General features: G+C 37.8%; 1 protein-coding gene across 1 annotated transcript in view; it reads left to right on the top strand.

The window, feature by feature from the left end:
* The window catches only part of UTP20 (UTP20 small subunit processome component), a 94,389-nt gene that overhangs the window by 33,413 nt on the left and 40,956 nt on the right, over nucleotides 1-20,020 (top strand). Inside the window, exons 22-27 of the mRNA XM_033427634.2 lie at nucleotides 4,741-4,926; nucleotides 8,209-8,299; nucleotides 9,380-9,465; nucleotides 10,045-10,170; nucleotides 13,822-13,988; nucleotides 15,653-15,861. Of these exons, the coding sequence (XP_033283525.2) occupies nucleotides 4,741-4,926; nucleotides 8,209-8,299; nucleotides 9,380-9,465; nucleotides 10,045-10,170; nucleotides 13,822-13,988; nucleotides 15,653-15,861 (865 nt within the window). The remainder of the gene's footprint in view (nucleotides 1-4,740; nucleotides 4,927-8,208; nucleotides 8,300-9,379; nucleotides 9,466-10,044; nucleotides 10,171-13,821; nucleotides 13,989-15,652; nucleotides 15,862-20,020) is intronic.

Raw genomic sequence — 20,020 nt, forward strand, 5'->3', positions numbered from 1 at the left:
ATGGTGAAAAACTGAAAGCATTTCCTATAAGATCAGGAACAAGACAAGGATGTCAACTCTCACCGCAGTTATTCAACATAGTTTTGGAAGTCCTAGCCTGGACAATCAGAGAAGAAAAAGAAATAAAAGAATACAAATTGGAAAAGAAGAAGTAAAACTGTCACTGTTTGCAGATGACATGATACTATACATAGAGAATCCTAAAGATGCCACAAGAATACTACTAGAGCTAATCAATGAATTAGGTAAAGTTGCAAGGTACAAAATTAATACACAGAAATCTCTTGCTTTCCTATACACTAATGATGAAAAATCTGAAAGAGAAATTATGGAAACACTCCCATTTACCACTGCAACAAAAAGAATAAAATACCTAGGAATAAACCTACCTAGGGAGACAAAAGACCTGTATGCAGAAAACTATAAGACACTGATGAAAGAAATTAAAGATGATACCCACAGATGGAGAGATATACCATGTTGTTGGATTGGAAGAATCAATATTGTGAAAATGAATATACTACCCAAAGCAATCTACAGATTCAATGCAATCCCTATCAAATTACCAATGGCATTTTTTACGGAACTAGAACAAAAACTCTTAAAATTTGTTTGGAGACAGAAGAGACCCCGAATAGCCAAAGCAGTCTTGAGGGAAAAAAACAGAGCTGAGAAATCAGACTCCCTGTCTTCAGACTATACTACAAAGCTACAGTAATCAAGACAACATGGTACTGGCACAAAAACAGAAACATAGATCAATGGAACAAGGTAGAAAGCCCCAAGGTAAACCCACGCACCTATGGTCAACTAATCTATGACAAAGGAGGCAAGGATATACAGTGGAGAAAAGATGGTCTCTTCAATAAGTGGTGCTGGGAAAAACTGGACAGCTACATGTAAAAGAATGAAATTAGAACACTCCCTAACACCATACACAAAAATAAACTCAAAATGGATTAGAGACCTAAATTAAGACTGGATACTATAAAACTCTTAGAGGAAAACATAGGAAGAACACTCTTTGACATAATCACAGCAAGATCTTTTTTGGTACACCTCCTAGAGTAATGGAAATAAAACCAAAAATAAACAAATGGGACCTAATGAAACTTAAAAGCTTTTGCACAGCAAAGGAAACCATAAACAAAATGAAAAGACAACCCTTAATGGGAGAAAATATTTGCAAATGAATCAATGGACAAAGGATTAATCTCCAAAATATATAAACAGCTCATGCAGCTCAATATTAAAAAACAAACAGCCCAATCCAAAAATGGGCTGAAGACCTAAATAGACATTTCTCCAAAGAAGACATACAGATGGCCAAGAAACACATGAAAAGCTGGTCAACATCATTAATTATTAGAGAAATGCAAATCAAAACTACAATGAGGTATCACCTCACACCAGTTAGAATGGGCATCAGAAAATCTACAAACAACAAATGCTGGAGAGGGTGTGGAGAAAAGGGATCCCTCTTGCACTGTTGGTGGGAATGTAAATTGATACAGCCACTATGGAGAACAGTATGGAGGTTCCTTAAAAAACTAAAAATTGAATTACAATATGACCCAGCAATCCCACTCCTGGGCATATACCCAGAGAAAACCATAATTCAAAAAGGCACATGCACCCCAATGTTCATTGCAGCACTATTTACAATAGCCAGGTCATGGAAGCAGCCTAAATGCCCATCAACAGATGAATGGATAAAGAATATGTGGTACATGTATACAATGGAATATTACTCAGCCATAAAAAGGAACGAAATTGGGTCATTGGTTGAGACGTGGATGAATCTAGAGACTGTCATACAGAGTGAAGTAAGTCAGAAAGAGAAAAACGAATATCATATATTAACGCATATATGTGGAAACTAGAAAAATGGTATAGATGAACCGGTTTGCAGGGCAGAAATTGAGACACAGATGTAGAGAACAAACGTATGGACACCAATGGGGGAAAGCCGCAGGCGGGTGGGAGTGGTGGTGTGATGAATTGGGCCATTGGGATTGACATGTATACACTAATGTGTATAAATTGATGACTAATAAGAAGCTGCTGTATAAAAAAAAATGGTTATCATTAATTTGTGAGAAAATTTTCCACTTCTTTTCCTGTATCTAATAAGTTAGTTGTATACTTTTTTCTTCTTTATTCTCTTAATGTAAGTAACTATACTGATTGACTTTAGAAAGTTAAACCTTTCTTGTATCGTTGGAATAAACCTCACTTGTCATGATAGATTAAAAAAAGAAGTATTGACCATTGGCTTTGGAAGTGACCTTAACAAGAGTTGTTTTGGTTGACCTGATAGGGATGACATTCTGATTAAAATGGCTTAAGAGAAGATGGAGAAGAAAAATGGAAACAGCAAGTGTGGGCAGTTCTTGAAAAAAGGAAGTAGACGTAGGTGGAAGGAGGTGTGGGAGCAGAAGGGGAGCCGTTGTTGTCTGGGTTGACGCTGAGCTTAAACAGCCTGTGTGTAGGCGATGCTAGCATGAATGATCCATAAGGGAGGGGAAATGGGTAATGCAAGAGAGGGGATAAAATCGCGAGAGCCCTGCCTTTGAATAGGCAGGAGGAGACAGGATTCTGTGCATAAGTGAAGAGGTTTGCCTGGATAATTCATTCTGGGAAAGGTTACAAGCAAAGATGCACACAGGTCAGTAGATATGGTGGTGGAAGAGTAATGATTTTCTCTTTTTTTCACATAGGTCTTTGGGCTTTATGTCTAAACAAGAGCAGTGACGTTCAGCTTCCTTGCCTTGTTTTGAAGATCATGTAGTGCTTATCAGTTGTTTTGTGAATTGCAAGGGGCTGTACCTATGCAAGCCGGTATTAAAGGTGTTAGTAGGATATGAAGTTCCTATCATGTTAATTTTTCAAGTTTTTCCCCAAAGAAATAAATTACTCCTTAGCTTAATGTAAAGACCTTCCTCTAGTAGCACAAGGTGCTGTGAGGTGTGGATGGAGGGCAGAGCCTGTAACAGGATGTGAGTCTCTGAGTTTAAGAAAACTTAAAGACTGAAAAGACACAATTTTTTAAAAATGTTGAAGATTAATTGGCACTGATCACCTATAACTAATACTTTTGTAAATGATCCAAACTAATGAAAAACCCAAAGGTCACCTTTAATTCTGACTTTGAAATATATTATGGGCTTTTAATTTGGGGGGTTATAAATTTATACTTCTAAATATGTTTCATATAATTTGATATTAGGACTAATTGTGAATCCGTTGTAAACATTCTCTGAGAAGAACCAAACCAGAATCAGAAATGAATGACTAACAATAGCAACAGTATCTCAGTGATAGGTGACATTTAATAGTACTTGCTGTGTGTTAGACACTCTTATAAGTGCTTTGTATGGATTATGTAATAAATGAATGAGTGAACATGCTGTGCATGGAGGTAAAGGTTAATATGTCATGTGGTTAATTGAGGGCTGAGAGTATAGTAGACACGTTTTTAAATGGATAATGGTGCAGTTTTTAAAGGACAACTTTGCTCATTTCATTCATTCATTTATTTTTTATTTATTAAGGGTAAGATCCTGCTAGCTAAGAGTACAGCATTGAGTATGGTAGGGTCTCAGCCTTCTAGGTTTAGTGTTGTGTATTAACCTATAGTGTATTTCTTCCAGGTGTGCTGGTAGGATGCTATCCTCAAATATGTATTGCATCAGTGTATTTTTAAATTTATTTATTTATTTATTTATTTTTGGCTGCGTTGGGTCTTAGTTGCTGCGTGCGGGGGCTCTTCTTTGTTGTGGTGCTCAGGCTTCTCATTGCAGTGGCTTCTCGTTGTGGAGCATGGGCTCTAGGCACGCAGGCTTCAGTAGTTGTAGCATGACGGCTCAGTAGTTGTGGCTCACGAGCTCTAGGGTGCAGGCTCAGTAGTTGTGGCACACGGGCTTAGTTGCTCCGTGGCATGTGGGATCTTCCCGGACCAGGTTTCAAACCCATGTCCCCTGCATTGGCTGGCGGATTCTTAACCACTGTGCCACCAGAAAAGTCCCTATCAGTGTATTTTTGAGTGAGGACTTTAAAGTCTATCTGATCAGTTTCCTTATATCTATAGCCCAGTGTCATGCACAAAACAGACAACAAAGTAATAATTGTTGGATGAATGAACCAAAGTGACACAAAACTAATGCACTGAATGATAGCCTTCAAGATAGCATTAGTTACCTACAGCAATGGACCAAAATTAAAAGGATGGAATTCAGTGAGAACAAATGTGAATACCAACTGCACAAGCTTAGTTTAGAGGAGCCAAAATATAAAGCCTGACTGATTTTCATTGCCTGGACATTTAGTCTGAGTCTGTGTCATGTTGTGACTTCCCTCGAAAGCAATGAATTGATAGTCCCACCTGTCTTACCAGGTCATACCTGGAGGACTGAATACTATAATGTAATCTACCCCTATCCCCTCCTCCCCAAGTTGTGGTTCCAGAGACAGGGAGGCTGATATCAGCTTAGTCCAAAGTAGACATTTCAAATATTTTCAACAGTGTAACAATGAAGTGGCCGTCTTCTGCAGTTAGTGATTGACTTGTCAAATTAGGTATTTAAGAGGGGCTGAGTTTAAATGTTGTAGAAGATGCTTGACTAAGGTGCCTCTGATGTCTCTTCTGTGTGTGAGTCTGTGAACTGGGGACATACATCTGTCATAAACATTTAGGATATTTAGCTTCATCTGTTTCATATTACTCTCTTTCCACTGTAGCAACGAGTATTACCCAGCAGATCTGCAAGTTGCACCAACCCAGGATCTGCGAAGAAAAGGCAGAGGGCTGGGGGCAGAGGAAATAGAAGAGGAACCTGTTGCTGGAGAGGATGAAGAGTTGCGGGAAGAGCTGGCGCCCCAAGATGAACCCTCACAAAAGAAAAAGACAAGAAGAGCTGCGACCAAGTAAGTTCAGCATTGCTGAAAGATTACAGATCCACGGATCCAGGAGGAGCGGGAAGAGACCTCTTGTGACTTCCTGTGAAATAGTCTGGGACAAGATGAATTACTCAGATAATTATTTACCAAAGTGCTGAATCTTCCTGAGATTTTCTTTTACAACCTGAAGAAAACTGCCAGTGTTCTGAGTTTTTTCTTTGCTTGCTTACTATTTATTTTTTCTTGTTTAGCCACAGAATGTTAAGAGTTTGGGGACTTTGGAGTCATCTGATTGTAGCGCCTTTTTATAGATGAGAGCACTGGGGCCTGGAGCAGTTAAATGCCCTTGACCTTTGTCGTTCACTTTCATAGCATTGGGACATTATGTTCGTGTGCTGGGGCAACACAGAATGGAACATCTTTTCCCTTATAAATAAGCGCATCAGCACTCTTGACTTTGCCTTTTGACTTCTTTCCTGATTACTTTTGGCTTTCTTTTTTTCCATGCTGTTACATTCTCTTTCTGACTCTCTGGTTTATTCATTTACCTGAATTGTTAGAAACGTTAGAAAAAAGAAGTGACTCTGCTTTCAGAAGGTACTCCAGCTTACTTGAATATTGTCTGAATTGGGGTGTCAGAGATCCACCAGACTGGCGTTGCTGTGTTATTTTAACACTTTACATCTCAATCTGATATGCATATTTGTTGAGTCTTTCCCATGAGCCATTTGTTAGCTCATCATTCAGCAACTGTATCAAGGTCCTTTTGCTAAGTGCTGGGCAACAGAGATGAATGGTACCTAGCTTCTGCAGAGCTAGAAGCTCAGTCTAATGCCTGGTGAAATATTTTAACAAAGTATTTTTAAAGGAGTTACAGGAGCACAGTAAAAAAAAAAATGACTTAATTCTATCACAAAGGGAAGACTTTTACAAAGGGGAGGGCACCTTTGAAGCTGCAAGACAAAAGTTTGCCAAGCACAGAAGGGCTTGCCAGCTAATGGAAATAGTATATAAAGCACAGGAGTTTACATACTAAGATCATGGCTAAGCTTCATGGAACCATAGTTCCTTCTCTGCTCCTACCTTCTCACAACTCTGAGCATTCTATCCCCTACTACTTCCTCTAAGACAGAGATTGCTCTTTTCGTCTTTGTATCCTTCAGCATAACAGCTATCCAAAGGTTTGTCCTTGTGTTTATTTGTTGAATAAACGAATAAGCTATTCATGCATTCATACCTCTTCCATTCTCACCCCTGGACCTTTGCTATGTCCTTCTTTTTGCAGTCCCCTTGCCTCATTGCTGCCAAGTGAAATTCTAGTCGTACTTCAAGGCACAGTTCTCATTCTGCTTCTTCACTGAAGCTCTTCCTGTCTTTTAAACTAGAAGTTATCTTACCCACCGTCAAGCTTTGATAACAGCTGTTCATACCTCTAATCAGGTGCTGCTCCTTGCCTTGGGTACTAATTTTTTTATAAATCATCTATGTAAATTAAAAACTCTTTAAAAATAAGTTCCATGTCTTAATTAATTTTCCTGCCCCCTGTAGCCAAACCTAGAATGTTGCTAGCATTCCCCATCATTGAAAATGTAAGTAAATGGATAATCACATTCTTGGGGCCATCTCAGTATATTCATAGCCCAATGTCATAATCCATGGAACACGTTCCTCACTGGCAAGTGTTTAATGAGAACGTGAAAATTAGCTCCTGTTCTCTTTGTCTCCTGAAGGCTACATGGCACATAAAAAATAATAAATGTTGAGGGAAAGCGTATATGTTTCAATAGATTTTAAAAATTTATTTGTAAAACTGAAAAGGCTCAGTGATAAGTAATTACAGAGACATTGTATCAGTCAGAGCTTTCCAGAGAAACAGAACCAGTAGAATGGAGATATATATGGGGGGGGGGGTGTGTGTGGAGAGATCTGTTTTAAGGAATTGGCTCACGTGATTATAGGAGCCAGCAAGTCCAGAATTTGTTGGGCAGACAGCAGGTTGGAAACTCAGGCAGGATTTGATGCTTGTAGTCTTGAATGTGAAGTTCGAAGGGTAGGATTTCTGTGTGACAGTCTTACGGCAGAATTCCTTTTCTGAGAAACATCAGTTTTTGCTCTTATAGCTTTCAATTGATTGGATGAGGCCCATCCACATTATTGAAGGTAATCTCCTTTATTTAAAGTCCACTAGTTGTAGATGTTAACAACATGTACAAAATATTTTCATTGCAACTCCTAGATTAGTGTTTTGTTACATAACTGGGTACTGCAACTTAGGTTGACACATAAGACTAATTATCACAGGCATTTAAGCTAAATATAAATAATAGTGCTTCCCTTACCCCTATTTCTCTACAATATCTTAAAGAGGTCATAATTTCCAGCCATTTTTCTCTATATTAACTAGTAGGGCTTTCACAGTTTTGCTTTCTTTTGCCTAAAACAGAGAAATGTGTTGTTTGCTAAACCCTTGGGAGCTGAAGCACCACAACTTGTGGTCTTGCATTCAGTCCTCGCAGAAAATCTGGGAGGTCTTGTCTTTGTCGAGATGAGGAACCTGAGACTCTGAGACATTCAGTGACTTTCCCCAAAGTCAACAGCTCAGAATGGCAGAACCACACATGCAGCTGGTTTCCACCTCTCTTCACTTCTCCCTGCTTAAGTATTTTTAAAGCCTTGTAGAGTCTATGAATTAAAAGTTGAGCATGCAAATGCAGTAGAAGCGCTCTTCTCGTTCTGTCTCGGTGGATGATGTGGTTTGTTCGAGGCAACCCCATCTTCAGATTTAACTTTTACCACAGAGCATTGCTCTTCCTTCCTCCTTCTTGGTAAGCAAGAGCCATGGTTACCCAAACTTGGACCTCTGTTGCCTGACATCAGTTTTTATGTTATATAAAAGTGAAGAAGTGTGTATTTTTCCACTTTCCTGTCTACTGCATAGGAACTAGATAAGGAATCGTTCCAAAAATTATCTGTGTTCAATCTTGGAATGTATTACCATTTTGATTACTTTCTTTCTACATTTGGTTTAATTTATGGTTTATTCTGAGGACATCCTGAATGATTTTCTGGGGTGGGGAGCCTGAATTTCAGGGGAGGACCTGCCTGAGATTTGGAATTCCTGGAGAATGATTTCCTAAATGCAAATAATTAAAACTTGTCTGTGTAATTAACAATGAAACTATAGTCAAGGTGTTCAGAGTACCTGTCACAGACTAAAATTAGTGGGTACTATCATCTCAAGAAAATAACGTCTGTTCTTTAATTCTGTTTTTTTCTGTTTTTCTCGGGGTTTTTTTGTTTGTTTTTTAGGCAGTTAATTGCTCATTTGCAAGTTTTCTCTAAGTTTTCGAATCCACGAGCCTTATATCTGGAATCCAAATTATATGAGCTGTATCTTCAGGTAAGTAAAATAAATTCTTGCCACTACAGTTACTTGTGAACTTTCCTCTCCCTTTTTCTTTGCCAAAATAACTTTTAGGTTTTCAATAATTGTTGGAATAGGGCCCATATCTACACTTTAAGTCTAATTTTTTTTTAATTAACAGATATTTTCTGTATCTTGAGAAACAGTTTTAGACAGTACTAATTTAGCAGATTTTTAAAGAAATTTGGGGTGACTAAACATTGATTGGCTGTATTAACAGTGAGTATGACAAAGCGTTAGTTGTCTTGTGAGAATTCGTTTTTAGAAGGGAGTGAGGGTTTGTGCCAAGAGAGCTGCTACTTTTCACTGCTAGGCAAGTTAGCCTTATGGAGCGCCAGGGTTTCAGGATCTTTTCGACTGAATGAAAAAAGATAGAATAATAGTCTGTGGAAATCACAATATATGACCTTGAATTCCAAAAAACGTTGCAGAAAAAAATTAACGTCAGAAGCAGAGTAAGCATTGGATGTCATTCTAAACCATCTGGGGAAACGAGATTTTCTCTTTTCATTTGGATGTTTTTTAAATGAAACATATTATTTCATCAGAATTTGTCCTTGTTTTGCCCGTAATTCAGATATAACTTGTTTATAGAGCCAGAGCTCAAAACTCTCAGTTGTCCACAGGAAACAAAATTCTGAACTGACTGATCAGAGAGGCTTCAGAGCCAGGTCTTCTTTCCTGGCATCTTCCTGACTGCTCTTACCTTCACGGTATTAGAAGAGCTCTGTCTCATCACAGGACCAGCCCAGTTGCTGTAAATCTAGACTCATGTAGGGAATTGGCCTTGGCCAAAAGACAGATAGACCTGAGAATCTGGCATGTGGGAGGCAGGTGTCAGAGTTGTGTTTCTGTTTTGTTCTTTGCATATATTCTGTTCATCTTCCTTTACCTCCAGGAAAATGTAAAGCTATTATCAGGAAATCATCCTTAACCCATGTCTGAGAATTTAGATTCTAAGAATTTTAATTGAGCAAATTAGTACAAGTAAATTATGATCCCATGGTATGTGTATATCTAACTTCATTAATTTATTCTATAAAATATCATTCCTAGTTGTTGCTACACCAAGATCAAATGGTGCAAAAAATAACACTGGATTGCATAATGACATATAAACATCCACATATCCTCCCTTACAGGTAAGTTATTTGAAGCTAAAGAAATACTTGGGGGCTGATTTTTAATCTTTCTACCAGACATCTTCTTATAAAGTAATTTTATAAAGGCCTAGGAAATTCCCTCCTTTCTAAGGTGATCATAATGCTATTTTCAGGTAAGAAATGAAAACTGGAAGTATATTTGTTTGTTAAGAGTGCTTCTCCATAGATAATAAGGTAGGAGAGAGAATATTAATTGAAAAGTATGTGTTGAGGTGGCTATATCATTTCTTCTTGCTTATACAATGTCATAAAACCTTGGTGATTACTTAGGGAGTCATCATAATCACACCCTAAGAACTGAAGAAAGCTTTCATATTATGCTTTTATAAACAGCTGAATTATTGACTAACCCCTTATAATCCCTTTTACCTTTTAAAATTTGAAAACTTGCCATTTTGGAAGGTATTTGTGTGAAGACTTTCCTTTATGGATGTCAACTACAGTATAAACTATTCTTAATACCTATTTCATTTATATATGTATAGTACTCTATTAATTATATTTTTTTAAAAAGTATTATTGATTAAGTATGATTTGTGCTGAATTCTATTTTTAAAGGGAAAACTTACAAAGATTGCTTGAAGACAGAAGCTTTAAGGAAGAGATAGTGCATTTTAGCATTTCTGAAGATAATACGGTAGTGAAAGCAGCCCACCGAGCAGATCTGTTTCCTGTTCTGATGAGGTATTTATACACTTTCAAAACTGATTTTTTAAAAGTTGATCACAAAAACAATTGTATCGTATTATGATTCAGCAATTGTAATGGAATATTTCATTTTGACTTTTATTTAATTATTTACTTTTAAAATTGGTCTTTTGGGGAAGTCAAATTGTTATAGAGACTTATTTTAAATATTTTGTCCCTAACATGAGAAAGAATCTTGCCATGGTGTTATTTTAATAATACTGTTGAAATTAAATCCAATATTTCTCTAACGTTTGCTATTGAGAAATAGTATAAATAATTCATTCGTTTGGTATGTAACTAATTATGAGATATAAAAACTATTGATTTGTTTTATTTAACCATCCACGTTACAAAACTTTATTACTAGTTTTCATAGTTTTCATTGGATTTTCTGGGTCAAAAAATAATAGTGAATAACAGTCATCGTTAGTCCCCTGTTTCAATACCCTTTGAGACCCCATTATACTGAGAGTAGCAAAGGGAATCCTTACTACGCCTTTAAGGGCCTGGTATGACCTAGGCCAGACCCACCTCTAACTAACCTCTTCCATTTACCACCCCACTCAGAGCCCATTGCACAACCTTTCTTCACAATACTTAGTCATCCAGCATAGCCTCTTTTCTTATTGTGTATCTCCCCTGCTAGAAGGCAAACTCCATGGCTCTTAGTAAATAGTGGTCAAATGAATTTTGTGTTCTCTTTTATGATATAAATCCCTCTTTCTCTGTTTTTTAATTTACGTATTCCTTACAGAGCCTAGAAGAATTAACTGTGGTAGTAGTGGTTGTGGTTATCCTTGTCTTGCTACTGGCTTTAACAGTAATGTTTCTAAAGCAGTCGTTCTTAAAGTGTGGTCTGCTCCTTCTTGGTGGGGGCTGTCTCAGAGATGCTCTCAGGAGGTCCACGAGGTTAAAACTTTTTTCATAATACTACTAAGACATTACCTTTTCCATTGTGCTAACATTTGTGCTCACCAGGCAAAAGCAATGATGCGTAAAACTCCGGGTGCCTTAGAATGAATCGGGACAGTGGCTCCCGACTGTGCTAGCCATTCTTCATTGCCACAGACCTGGAGTTTAAAAAAATAAAATAAAAAGCTGGTTTCATTCAATGCCCTTAGATGAATCTTGAGCCTTGAGTACTTGTCTTTTTATTATTCTATATGGAAAAATGGGAGGTATGCATAAGACACTTCTGCTGCTCACTCGTTCCCATGGAATTTTTTTCATGTTTTCCAAGTAACTGATGCATGTTACAGGATCATTCATGGGTAAAGATCTGTTCAAAGTGCAAGATAGGCAGATGGATTTTAATGTAACAGAGTTCACAGAGTTCACTGATACGGTTTCAGATCCCACCTTGCAACCAGCCTTTAAGAAACTGCTTCCTGTTGAGGTTTGGTGTAGTATCAAAGTGGAATATCCACAGTTATCTGAAAGTTTATAAAACATTTTTCTCTTCTACAACTACATATCTGTGTAAGGCTGGATTTTTTGCAACCACAATATGTTGTAACAGATTGAATGCAGAAGCAGATATGAGAATTCATTTATCTTCTAATAAGCCAGGCAATAAAGAAATTCGGAGGAAAAAAAAAGTAAAACAATGCCTCTAGTCTCACTAATTTTAGGAGGGACAGGTTTGGAATATATAGAACTAATTTTTATTAGAAATGTTACTTTTGCTAACTTGTTTTAACCTGTGCTATGATAAATATCAATAGATAAAACTCACGTATACAAAATCTCTCCAATAATTTTTAAAATTGAAAAGGGATCCTAATATTGAAGAGTTTGAAAACCATTCTCTTTAAATTTTGAATGTTAAGTCAGTAGTTTTATCATGCTAAGAAAGTAGCTTTTATTACTATGGTATTTATATTTCTGCTAAATGGATGTTGAATTTTATTAGAATGACTATTAACCATGTATTAAAATGATCATATTAACTTTTTTCTATGAGCTATTGATCTGTATTAATCTAATAGATTTTACTAATGATTCTTTCTTGCATTCCTGGGATAATCCTTATTCAGCTTTAATATCGTTTTAATGCAGCACTGGGTACTGTTTTCAGAAATGTTGTGGGGTGTTTTTCCCCCAGTTATTTATTTATTATTACTGAAGTATTTATAATATTGTGTTAGTTTCAGATGTACAGCAAAGAGATTCAGTTATACAGTTTCCTGTGCTGTACAGTAAATCCTTGTTGCTTATCTATTTTATGTATAGTAGTTTGTATCTGTTAATCCCCAACTCCTAATTTATATTCCTCCCCCTCCCTTTCCCCTTTGGTAATCGTAAGTTTGTTTCCTATGTCTGTGAGTCTGTTTGTTTTGTATATAGATTCATTTGTATTATTTTTTAGATTCCACATATAAGTGATATCATTTAATATTTGTCTTTGTCCGACTTACTTCACTTGGTATGATAATCTCTAGGCCCATCCATGTTGCTGCCAGTGGCATTATTTCATTCTTTTTTATGGCTGAGTAATATTCATATATATATATATATATATATATATATACATATACATACACACACACACACTATATATATATATACACATATGTTTATATATACACACACACCACATTTTCTTAAACCAGTCATCTGTCGCTGGACACTTAGGTTGCTTCCATGCCTTGGCTACTGTAAATAGTGCTGCTATCAACATTGGGGTGCATGTGTATTTTCAGAAAAATTAGAGTTTTCTCTGGATATATGCCCAGGAATAGGATTGCTGGATCATAAGTTAGCTCTATTTTTAGTTTTTAAGGAACCTCCATATTGTTCTCCATAGTGGCTGCACCAATCTACATTCCTACCAGCAGTGTAGGAGGGTTCCCTTTTCTCTACACCCTCTCCAGAATTTATTATTTGTAGACTCTTTGATGATGGCCATTCTGACAGGTGTGAGGTGATACCTCATTGTGGTTTTGATTTGCTAGAAATGTTGTGTTTTTTGTTTTTAGGCATTATTGGTATGTAGTTTATTTCTCTTCCTTAATCCATCTTGATATCACAACTATACCACCTTCATAAATGAAAAAGGACTGTTTCCTTCTTTCTCTCTGCTGTGAAACTATATCACGGGGATTGTTTTTCCTTGGAAGTTTTAAAAATTCATCTGTAAAACTATGTGAGCTCCAAGTTTACTGATTTATTCATGGTTTCTTAAGTTCCTTTTGCTTATTTATATGTGTGTTTTTGCCAGAAAATTACCCATTTAATTGAAATCTTTCCAGTTTCCTTATTTTACTTATAGTTATGCTCTTATTTTACTTCCTTTTAATCTATATATTCTTGTTTTCATTTTTCCTTGATTAGACTTACCTCTGGCTTGCCTAGTTTATTGCTTTTTTTCTCTTCCAAAGAACCACCTTCTAGCCATTGTCTTTATTATTTCCTTCTTCCTGCTTCCCTTAGCCTTGTGTTTGTTGTTGTTATTTTAAATTTCCATATTAAATATCTAATTTTTATTTTCATTCTTCCTTGTTTTAGAATGTATCCATTTAAATCTGTTGAGTTACTATTGTAGCCTTTCAGGAAAATGAAACAACTGTGTTTTAGGGTTAATGTGCAGATAAATAATGTTTTAGGATGAACGTGCAAACAAATAATATTCTTTGGGCTTTTTAGAATTTTGTATGGCCGAATGAAGAATAAAACTGGGAGTAAAACTCAGGGGAAATCTGCTTCTGGCACCCGCATGTCCATCATTCTGAGGTTCCTCGCTGGGAGCCAGCCTGAAGAGATCCAGATATTCTTAGACCTGCTGTTTGAACCTGTGAAGCACTTCAAGAATGGTAGCTATCAACTAGCTGCTGCTCTGCATGCGTGTTGTCTGCTCAGACCTCTGCTGTCTCAGGCTGTTTCCCACGCTCTCGGGCATCTTTCTAAGGGGGTCACTCTTCCTAATCTCGAAGGTGGTCTTTTTGCTGACACGCAGTTTTTTTAAAACTTTGATTGAATTAGGTGGAACTAACAAATGATCCTGGGGATTATCGTCATCCCTGTGCTAATAAGCCCCTGATTACAAAATGTGTATTTCTTGTTGTTATTGTACATTTAGGCCATTTGAAAAATGATACTTATCCATAGACGATGAATAAGTTTCTCCTTAGAAGCTTAAAGCATGCTGCAAAATTAATCTTAATTGTCTTGGCATGTATTCATTCACTGAATCGTTCATCTGTTGCATAATGATTTGTTGAATACCTCCTGCACCCCAGACACTCTGTTGAATATAGAAAAATGAATATTTGTAATCTCTGCTCTCAACCTCACGGTCTAAACAGAGTGGATTAGTAAGTGTACACAATGAGCTGTGATGCTCTGTGGTATGTTCTTCAGTATGCGATCTTAGTAATTAATAGTGATAGTAATGGCTAACATTTACTGAGTTCCTACTTCATGCCAGACATTATGACAGGCCCTTTACGTATAACTCAGTTGACTGTTAAAACGGCCACATTAGGTTTCAGTACTTGGTTGTCCCCATTTTATACATAAGGAAACTGAGGCTTAGAGAGGTAAGTGTTTTGCCCACGGTGAACCTGGTATTTGAACACAGATCTTCCTGACCATAGTACCTCTGCTCCAGTCTTAAAATTGCTTTGTTTTGGGCAAACACAGATATTTATTTATAGGGTAATGTGTTGCTTTCCCCCCCTACACCCTCGGGGGGTGGGGGAGGGGAGGGGATAATAGATATAGCTGTTAAAAGGTTTTCATTCAGTGTAATATGGCCCTGTAAAGGAAGCTGGCTGTAATGAATAGAAGAGTTTTTGTTCAGTGTTAATAGCCTCTGTTGTAAGAGGGTAGCTATTAATGATACCCTTATGGATAGACTGTTTTGGTGTATGAATCAGTAAGCTCATGATCTCATACCAGTTGGTTTGAAGTAAAGCTCAAGCAATAACAATTCAAGTCTTTTAAGTAAATTATGAAATCAGTATGGTACCTGTTTATAAAGGACCATTGTTTTATTTATTTATCAGGGGCTGCAAGAGAAATAAAACACTTGATTCTCAGCCTTAAAGGAGCTTATAATGTAACAAGACATTTTCCTTGAAACTGCTGAAGATAGCATAGTCCATGAAAGCTGAGAGGGAGAAAGTGTGTGGAAAGTTGATAGATGGAATAAAACGGAATTCCTTAGGTTTTGAGGAATAGTATAAATAGGGTGAGAATTGGGCTTAGAAGCTTAGTTCTGTCACAAGTTTCTTACTTTCCTTTACTCCTCAGTTTCCTCATCTATAAAATGATAGTAGTAAAAGCTATCACATCTAGCTCATTGAATGTTGGGTAAGAATCAAAAGGAGAAAAAATACAAGTAAAGTACATTATCATCTGTAAATCATTGTAACAGTAGAAAATGCTGTATTATTGAGGGAAAGTGAAAGGAAGCTATAATTATAAATAGTAACAAACTAATATTTCCCTTCACATGCTATCTCTGTTTCACTAGGAGAATGCCATTCTGCTGTCATTCAAGCAGTAGAAGATTTGGATTTGTCTAAAGTTCTTCCTTTGGGTCGTCAGCACGGTATCTTAAATAGCCTTGAGATAGTATTAAAGAACATTAGTCATCTGATCAGTGCATACTTACCAAAGATTTTGCAGATACTGCTCTGCATGACCGCAACTGTATCCCACATCCTTGATCAACGAGAAAAGGTGAGAGAGATTCACTTTACACGCTTTCTTCTTGGGTAAAAGTCTGTGTCTTACTTGGGAAATTGGTTGGGGCCTGAATATCTAACATCCTTCTAGGTTAATTCTTTCTTATGTAAAGTATCTCTTTATTTTTTTTTTTTTTAAGTATTTTTCTTTCTTTTTTAAAATTTAATTTAATTGCTGTATTTATTTATTTTTGGCTGTGTTGGGTCCTCGTTGCTGCGCGTGGGCTTTCTCCAGTTGCGGCGAGAGGGAGCTACTCTTCATTGCAGTGCGTGGGCTTCTCACTGCAGTGGTTTCTCTTGTTGCGGAGCACAGGCTCTAGACGCGCGGGCTTCAGTAGTTGCGACGCGTGGGCTCAGTAGTTGTGACTCGTGGGCTCTAGAGTGCAGGCTCAGTAGTTGTGCCTCACGAGCTCTAGAGCGCAGGCTCAGTAGTTGTGGCTCACAGGCTTAGTTGTTCTGCGGCATGTGGGATCTTCCCAGACCAGGGCTCGAGCCCGTGTCCCCTGCATTGGCAGGTGGATTCTTAACCACTGCACCTCCAGGGAAGCCCAAGCATCTCTTTAAAATGGCCTTCCCTATAATGGGAATCTTCACTGTTATAAATATTTATGAATAGCTAGAAAATGCAGATTATAGCAAGCATCTATTTTAAAAGGAGGTGAAATTGTAGGGAGGGAGTTAGTTCTGTATACATCTCAGAACAAAGTCAGAGGTAGTTGAGCTGATGTGTCTTAGATCTTAATTTCAGGAACCTAAAAGTGTAGGACATCTTCTAACTCTCATTTAATTCAAAGTGGTTGGAGAATGAATAGAATACTGTTAGCACTGTCCTTGTTATTTTGAGACAGAGTTTCCCAAACCTCTTTTAAAGGTAAATGCTTGCCTATTGTAAGTGCAGTGTTTTAAATAAAGGTAAGTAGCAAGATCAGGCAAGACAAGTCAGCTGGCTAACTGCCAGGAGGCTTCATGAGTTGGTGCTTAGGAAATGTTTTCTGAATTATATTCAAGACAATATATTTATGTTTTGTTGTATGTGGACATAAGTATACACATTGGAGTTTAGGGAAACTTAATGTTTTTATGGACTGACTGAAGGCTTGTTGGAGAAAATGGGACTTGAAGTGAAAACCCAGACTCAGATGTCTGCTGTCGATTCTCAGTTAATGACAAATAGGCACAGTTTTAATTGGCTAAAATTCATCTCATTTGTTTTAGGGATATGCCTGATGAACTGCCTCTCAAATACATAACTAAAAATTGACAGCCAAAGTTTTACACTGCTTTTTCAGGCTATGCATAGATATAAATCTGCTTTAGTAATGAAATAATATTCTCTGGTTAACAAGATCTACAGATTTAGAATATACCTTCCATTTTGGTAGGCACTATTTTATTTTCATCATTCTTTCATTCATTCCTTCAACAAATGTTAAATGAGCCCCTGCTGTTTGTCAGGCACTGTACTAAGCATTGGGATGAAGCAGCAAACAAAAGTTCCTGTGCATTTAATTATACAGTAAATACTTATTTCACACCTGCTATCTCCCAGACATTGTTGTAGGTGGAGAACGAGATGGTAAGGACTCCGTATCTTGGGGAGAAGATTATAGATAAATACAAAGATAATCAGAATAATGCCAGATGGTAAGTTCTAAGAGGAAAATAAACTCAGGAGGCTCCTCTGCAGATCTCTTAAAATCCTTCTCTGTGTCGCTGTCTCTTCACCAGTACTCTGCTCTGTGACTTCTAGCCACTTTGGCCTCCCCAAGTCACACAACTGTCTCCTCATTTTAAGAAGATTGTTGGATTCTCCCTGGGCTCTTCCTTTCCACACCAAGGCCTGAAACTCTGCAGGCAGGAAGCCAGGGACTGTGTAGGACTCATCTCATCTGTTTCCCCTCTCTCGGGGATTACTGTCCTCTGTTGCCTGCTGTCCAGTGTCCAGAAATCATTGTTTCATATATTCTATTCAGCTTTTTAGTGTCTTGAGAGGGGAGGACAAAATCTGGTCCCTGTCGCTTCATCTTGACTAGAAGCAGTAAAACCACGCGAAAGGAGCAGGCAGAACAGTTCTCTGACTTAACACAGGGCTGGGAACAGCTCGTGTTCCCAACAGCCAGAGCAGAAACCTCATGAGACCTGGGGCATCAGGGAGCGTCCTTGGAAGGGGATTGCCTCAGTAGTGGAGCCAGGTTAGCCCAAGCATAAAGGCTGCTATGACACCACTAACAAAGCTTAAGAAGATCAAACATTTTCCTAATAAATTAACTGCATCCCTGTTCAGAAACTTTTAGATGATTTAAATGAAACTAGAACTCACAGTGTCTGACATCTAGTCAGGTATTACCAGGCATGCAAAGAAAGGAAGATTTTGCCCATAATGAAGAGAAAAACCAATGGATAGAAGCAGACCCAGAAAGGACACAGGTAGTAGAATCAGACAAGGACATTAAAACAGCTGTTAGAAATACACTCCATATATTCACAGAAGTAGAGGAAAGCATGAGCATGTTAGGGAAAGACATGAAGCTGTAAAGAATTTAAAATGAGGGAGTGTGGTAGGAAGTGACCCATCTGGAGGTGGATGGGTGCTGCTCTTACTAGGGTGTTCAGGGCCACCTCTAAAGAGGTGATATTTGAGCTGATACCTCCCCAGACAATGGAAGAACATTTCAGGCAGAGAAAATGTCTAGTAGTACAGAGTCCTGAGGTGGAACATTCTTGACACATCCTGAGAAGAGACAGGAGGCTGAGGTGGCTAGAGCACAAGGAGCGAGATGTGTAAGATGGGTAGGGGCTCGTAGGCTATGACGAGGAGCTGGATTTACTCTGAAGTGTGCTTGGAAACCTCTGAGAGGTTTGAAAGCAAGGGAATGATAAGGTCAGTTTGATGTTCCAAAACTTATCGCTTTGCTTGGTGGAAAGAGGCTGTGTAGGGCCAGGAGTGGAAGCTGAAAAGGGGTCTTAGAAGTTTTTCTGTCTGTGTTACATGAGAGCTTCAGGGCCATAGGGAGAATTGTGTGAGAATTTTAGTTTTTACCTTATAGTGAGGGATAGTGACTACCTATACATGGCTATGTTAAGTCATGAAACGTTACACGTTGTATAAACCCTCCGTAAGTCCTCTGACTTTCTGGTTAACTTAGAAGACGTTACTCAGGAATGCAGCCTTTCTCCTGAGTCAACAATCAGTAACTCAAAGGATCATTTATGTAATTTCACAGTTCATTAGACAGTGAGGTGCTAGCCTTCCAGACACGTAGAGCTTTCTTTTCTGTTCTGTTCTTTTTTTTTTTTTTTAATTCTTGGACAAGTCCAAGGAATTCCTTGAGGTTCTGTAATGGATTATTGCACGGTAATATGCTCAAGTGAGTTAAAGTTCTACATTTGTGTGTTTGAGCTAAGTTACACATTTACTTTTTTGTATCTCTCAGATCCTCCAGGGCATTGACTGACACTGAAATAGGTGTCTTGAGGGTTCTTGAGGGTCGTTATGGTTTGGGTTTGTTTTTGTTTTGTTTTGTTTTTGTACATTTAAGCAATGACGTACTTCGTAAATGTCCATAAACTCAGTCACATGGACTGTTCCTCTAGGAATTAAAGCCGCCAGTTGCTCATTTTCAGGATTTTTCTCCAGTTTACTCAACAGTTACTGGGAAGTCAGGGCAGCTGATTACAGAAGAGAAGAGTACATGCAGATCCTACTTGATTGGATGGGAATAGGGGAAAGGGCGGGGTCTGATTTGGTGTCATGTTTGCCAAGGTTAGTTTCTTACTACTCCGGGGGATCATGATACCATGCTTTTTCAAATATCCATAATAGCTTCTATTTTTCACCAAACATGATCTAGCAGATAATGAAAATATTGCCAGTAGAATTGAAGCAGAACAGAATGACTTGTAATTGTGTCACCTTCTTATGCTTGCCTGTCGTCTCCTCTCTTTGTAACTTGTATAATGAGATAATTAGCTAAAAGTGAATGTTAGAAACTTGATGGGTATGTGAACTATCATGATTCCTCAGACTTTTGCATAGCAAAGCAATGGCATCCTTGTTCATAGTCTCTTGAATTTAAAGTGTACAGTTTCAGAAAAGTAAAACAATGTAGAATACAAAACAGCTGTTCCCACTGAGACTTTGTTTTTCCCTAAGG

This window comes from Orcinus orca, chromosome 11 (assembly GCF_937001465.1).
Source record: "Orcinus orca chromosome 11, mOrcOrc1.1, whole genome shotgun sequence".
Taxonomy (NCBI): domain Eukaryota; kingdom Metazoa; phylum Chordata; class Mammalia; order Artiodactyla; family Delphinidae; genus Orcinus; species Orcinus orca.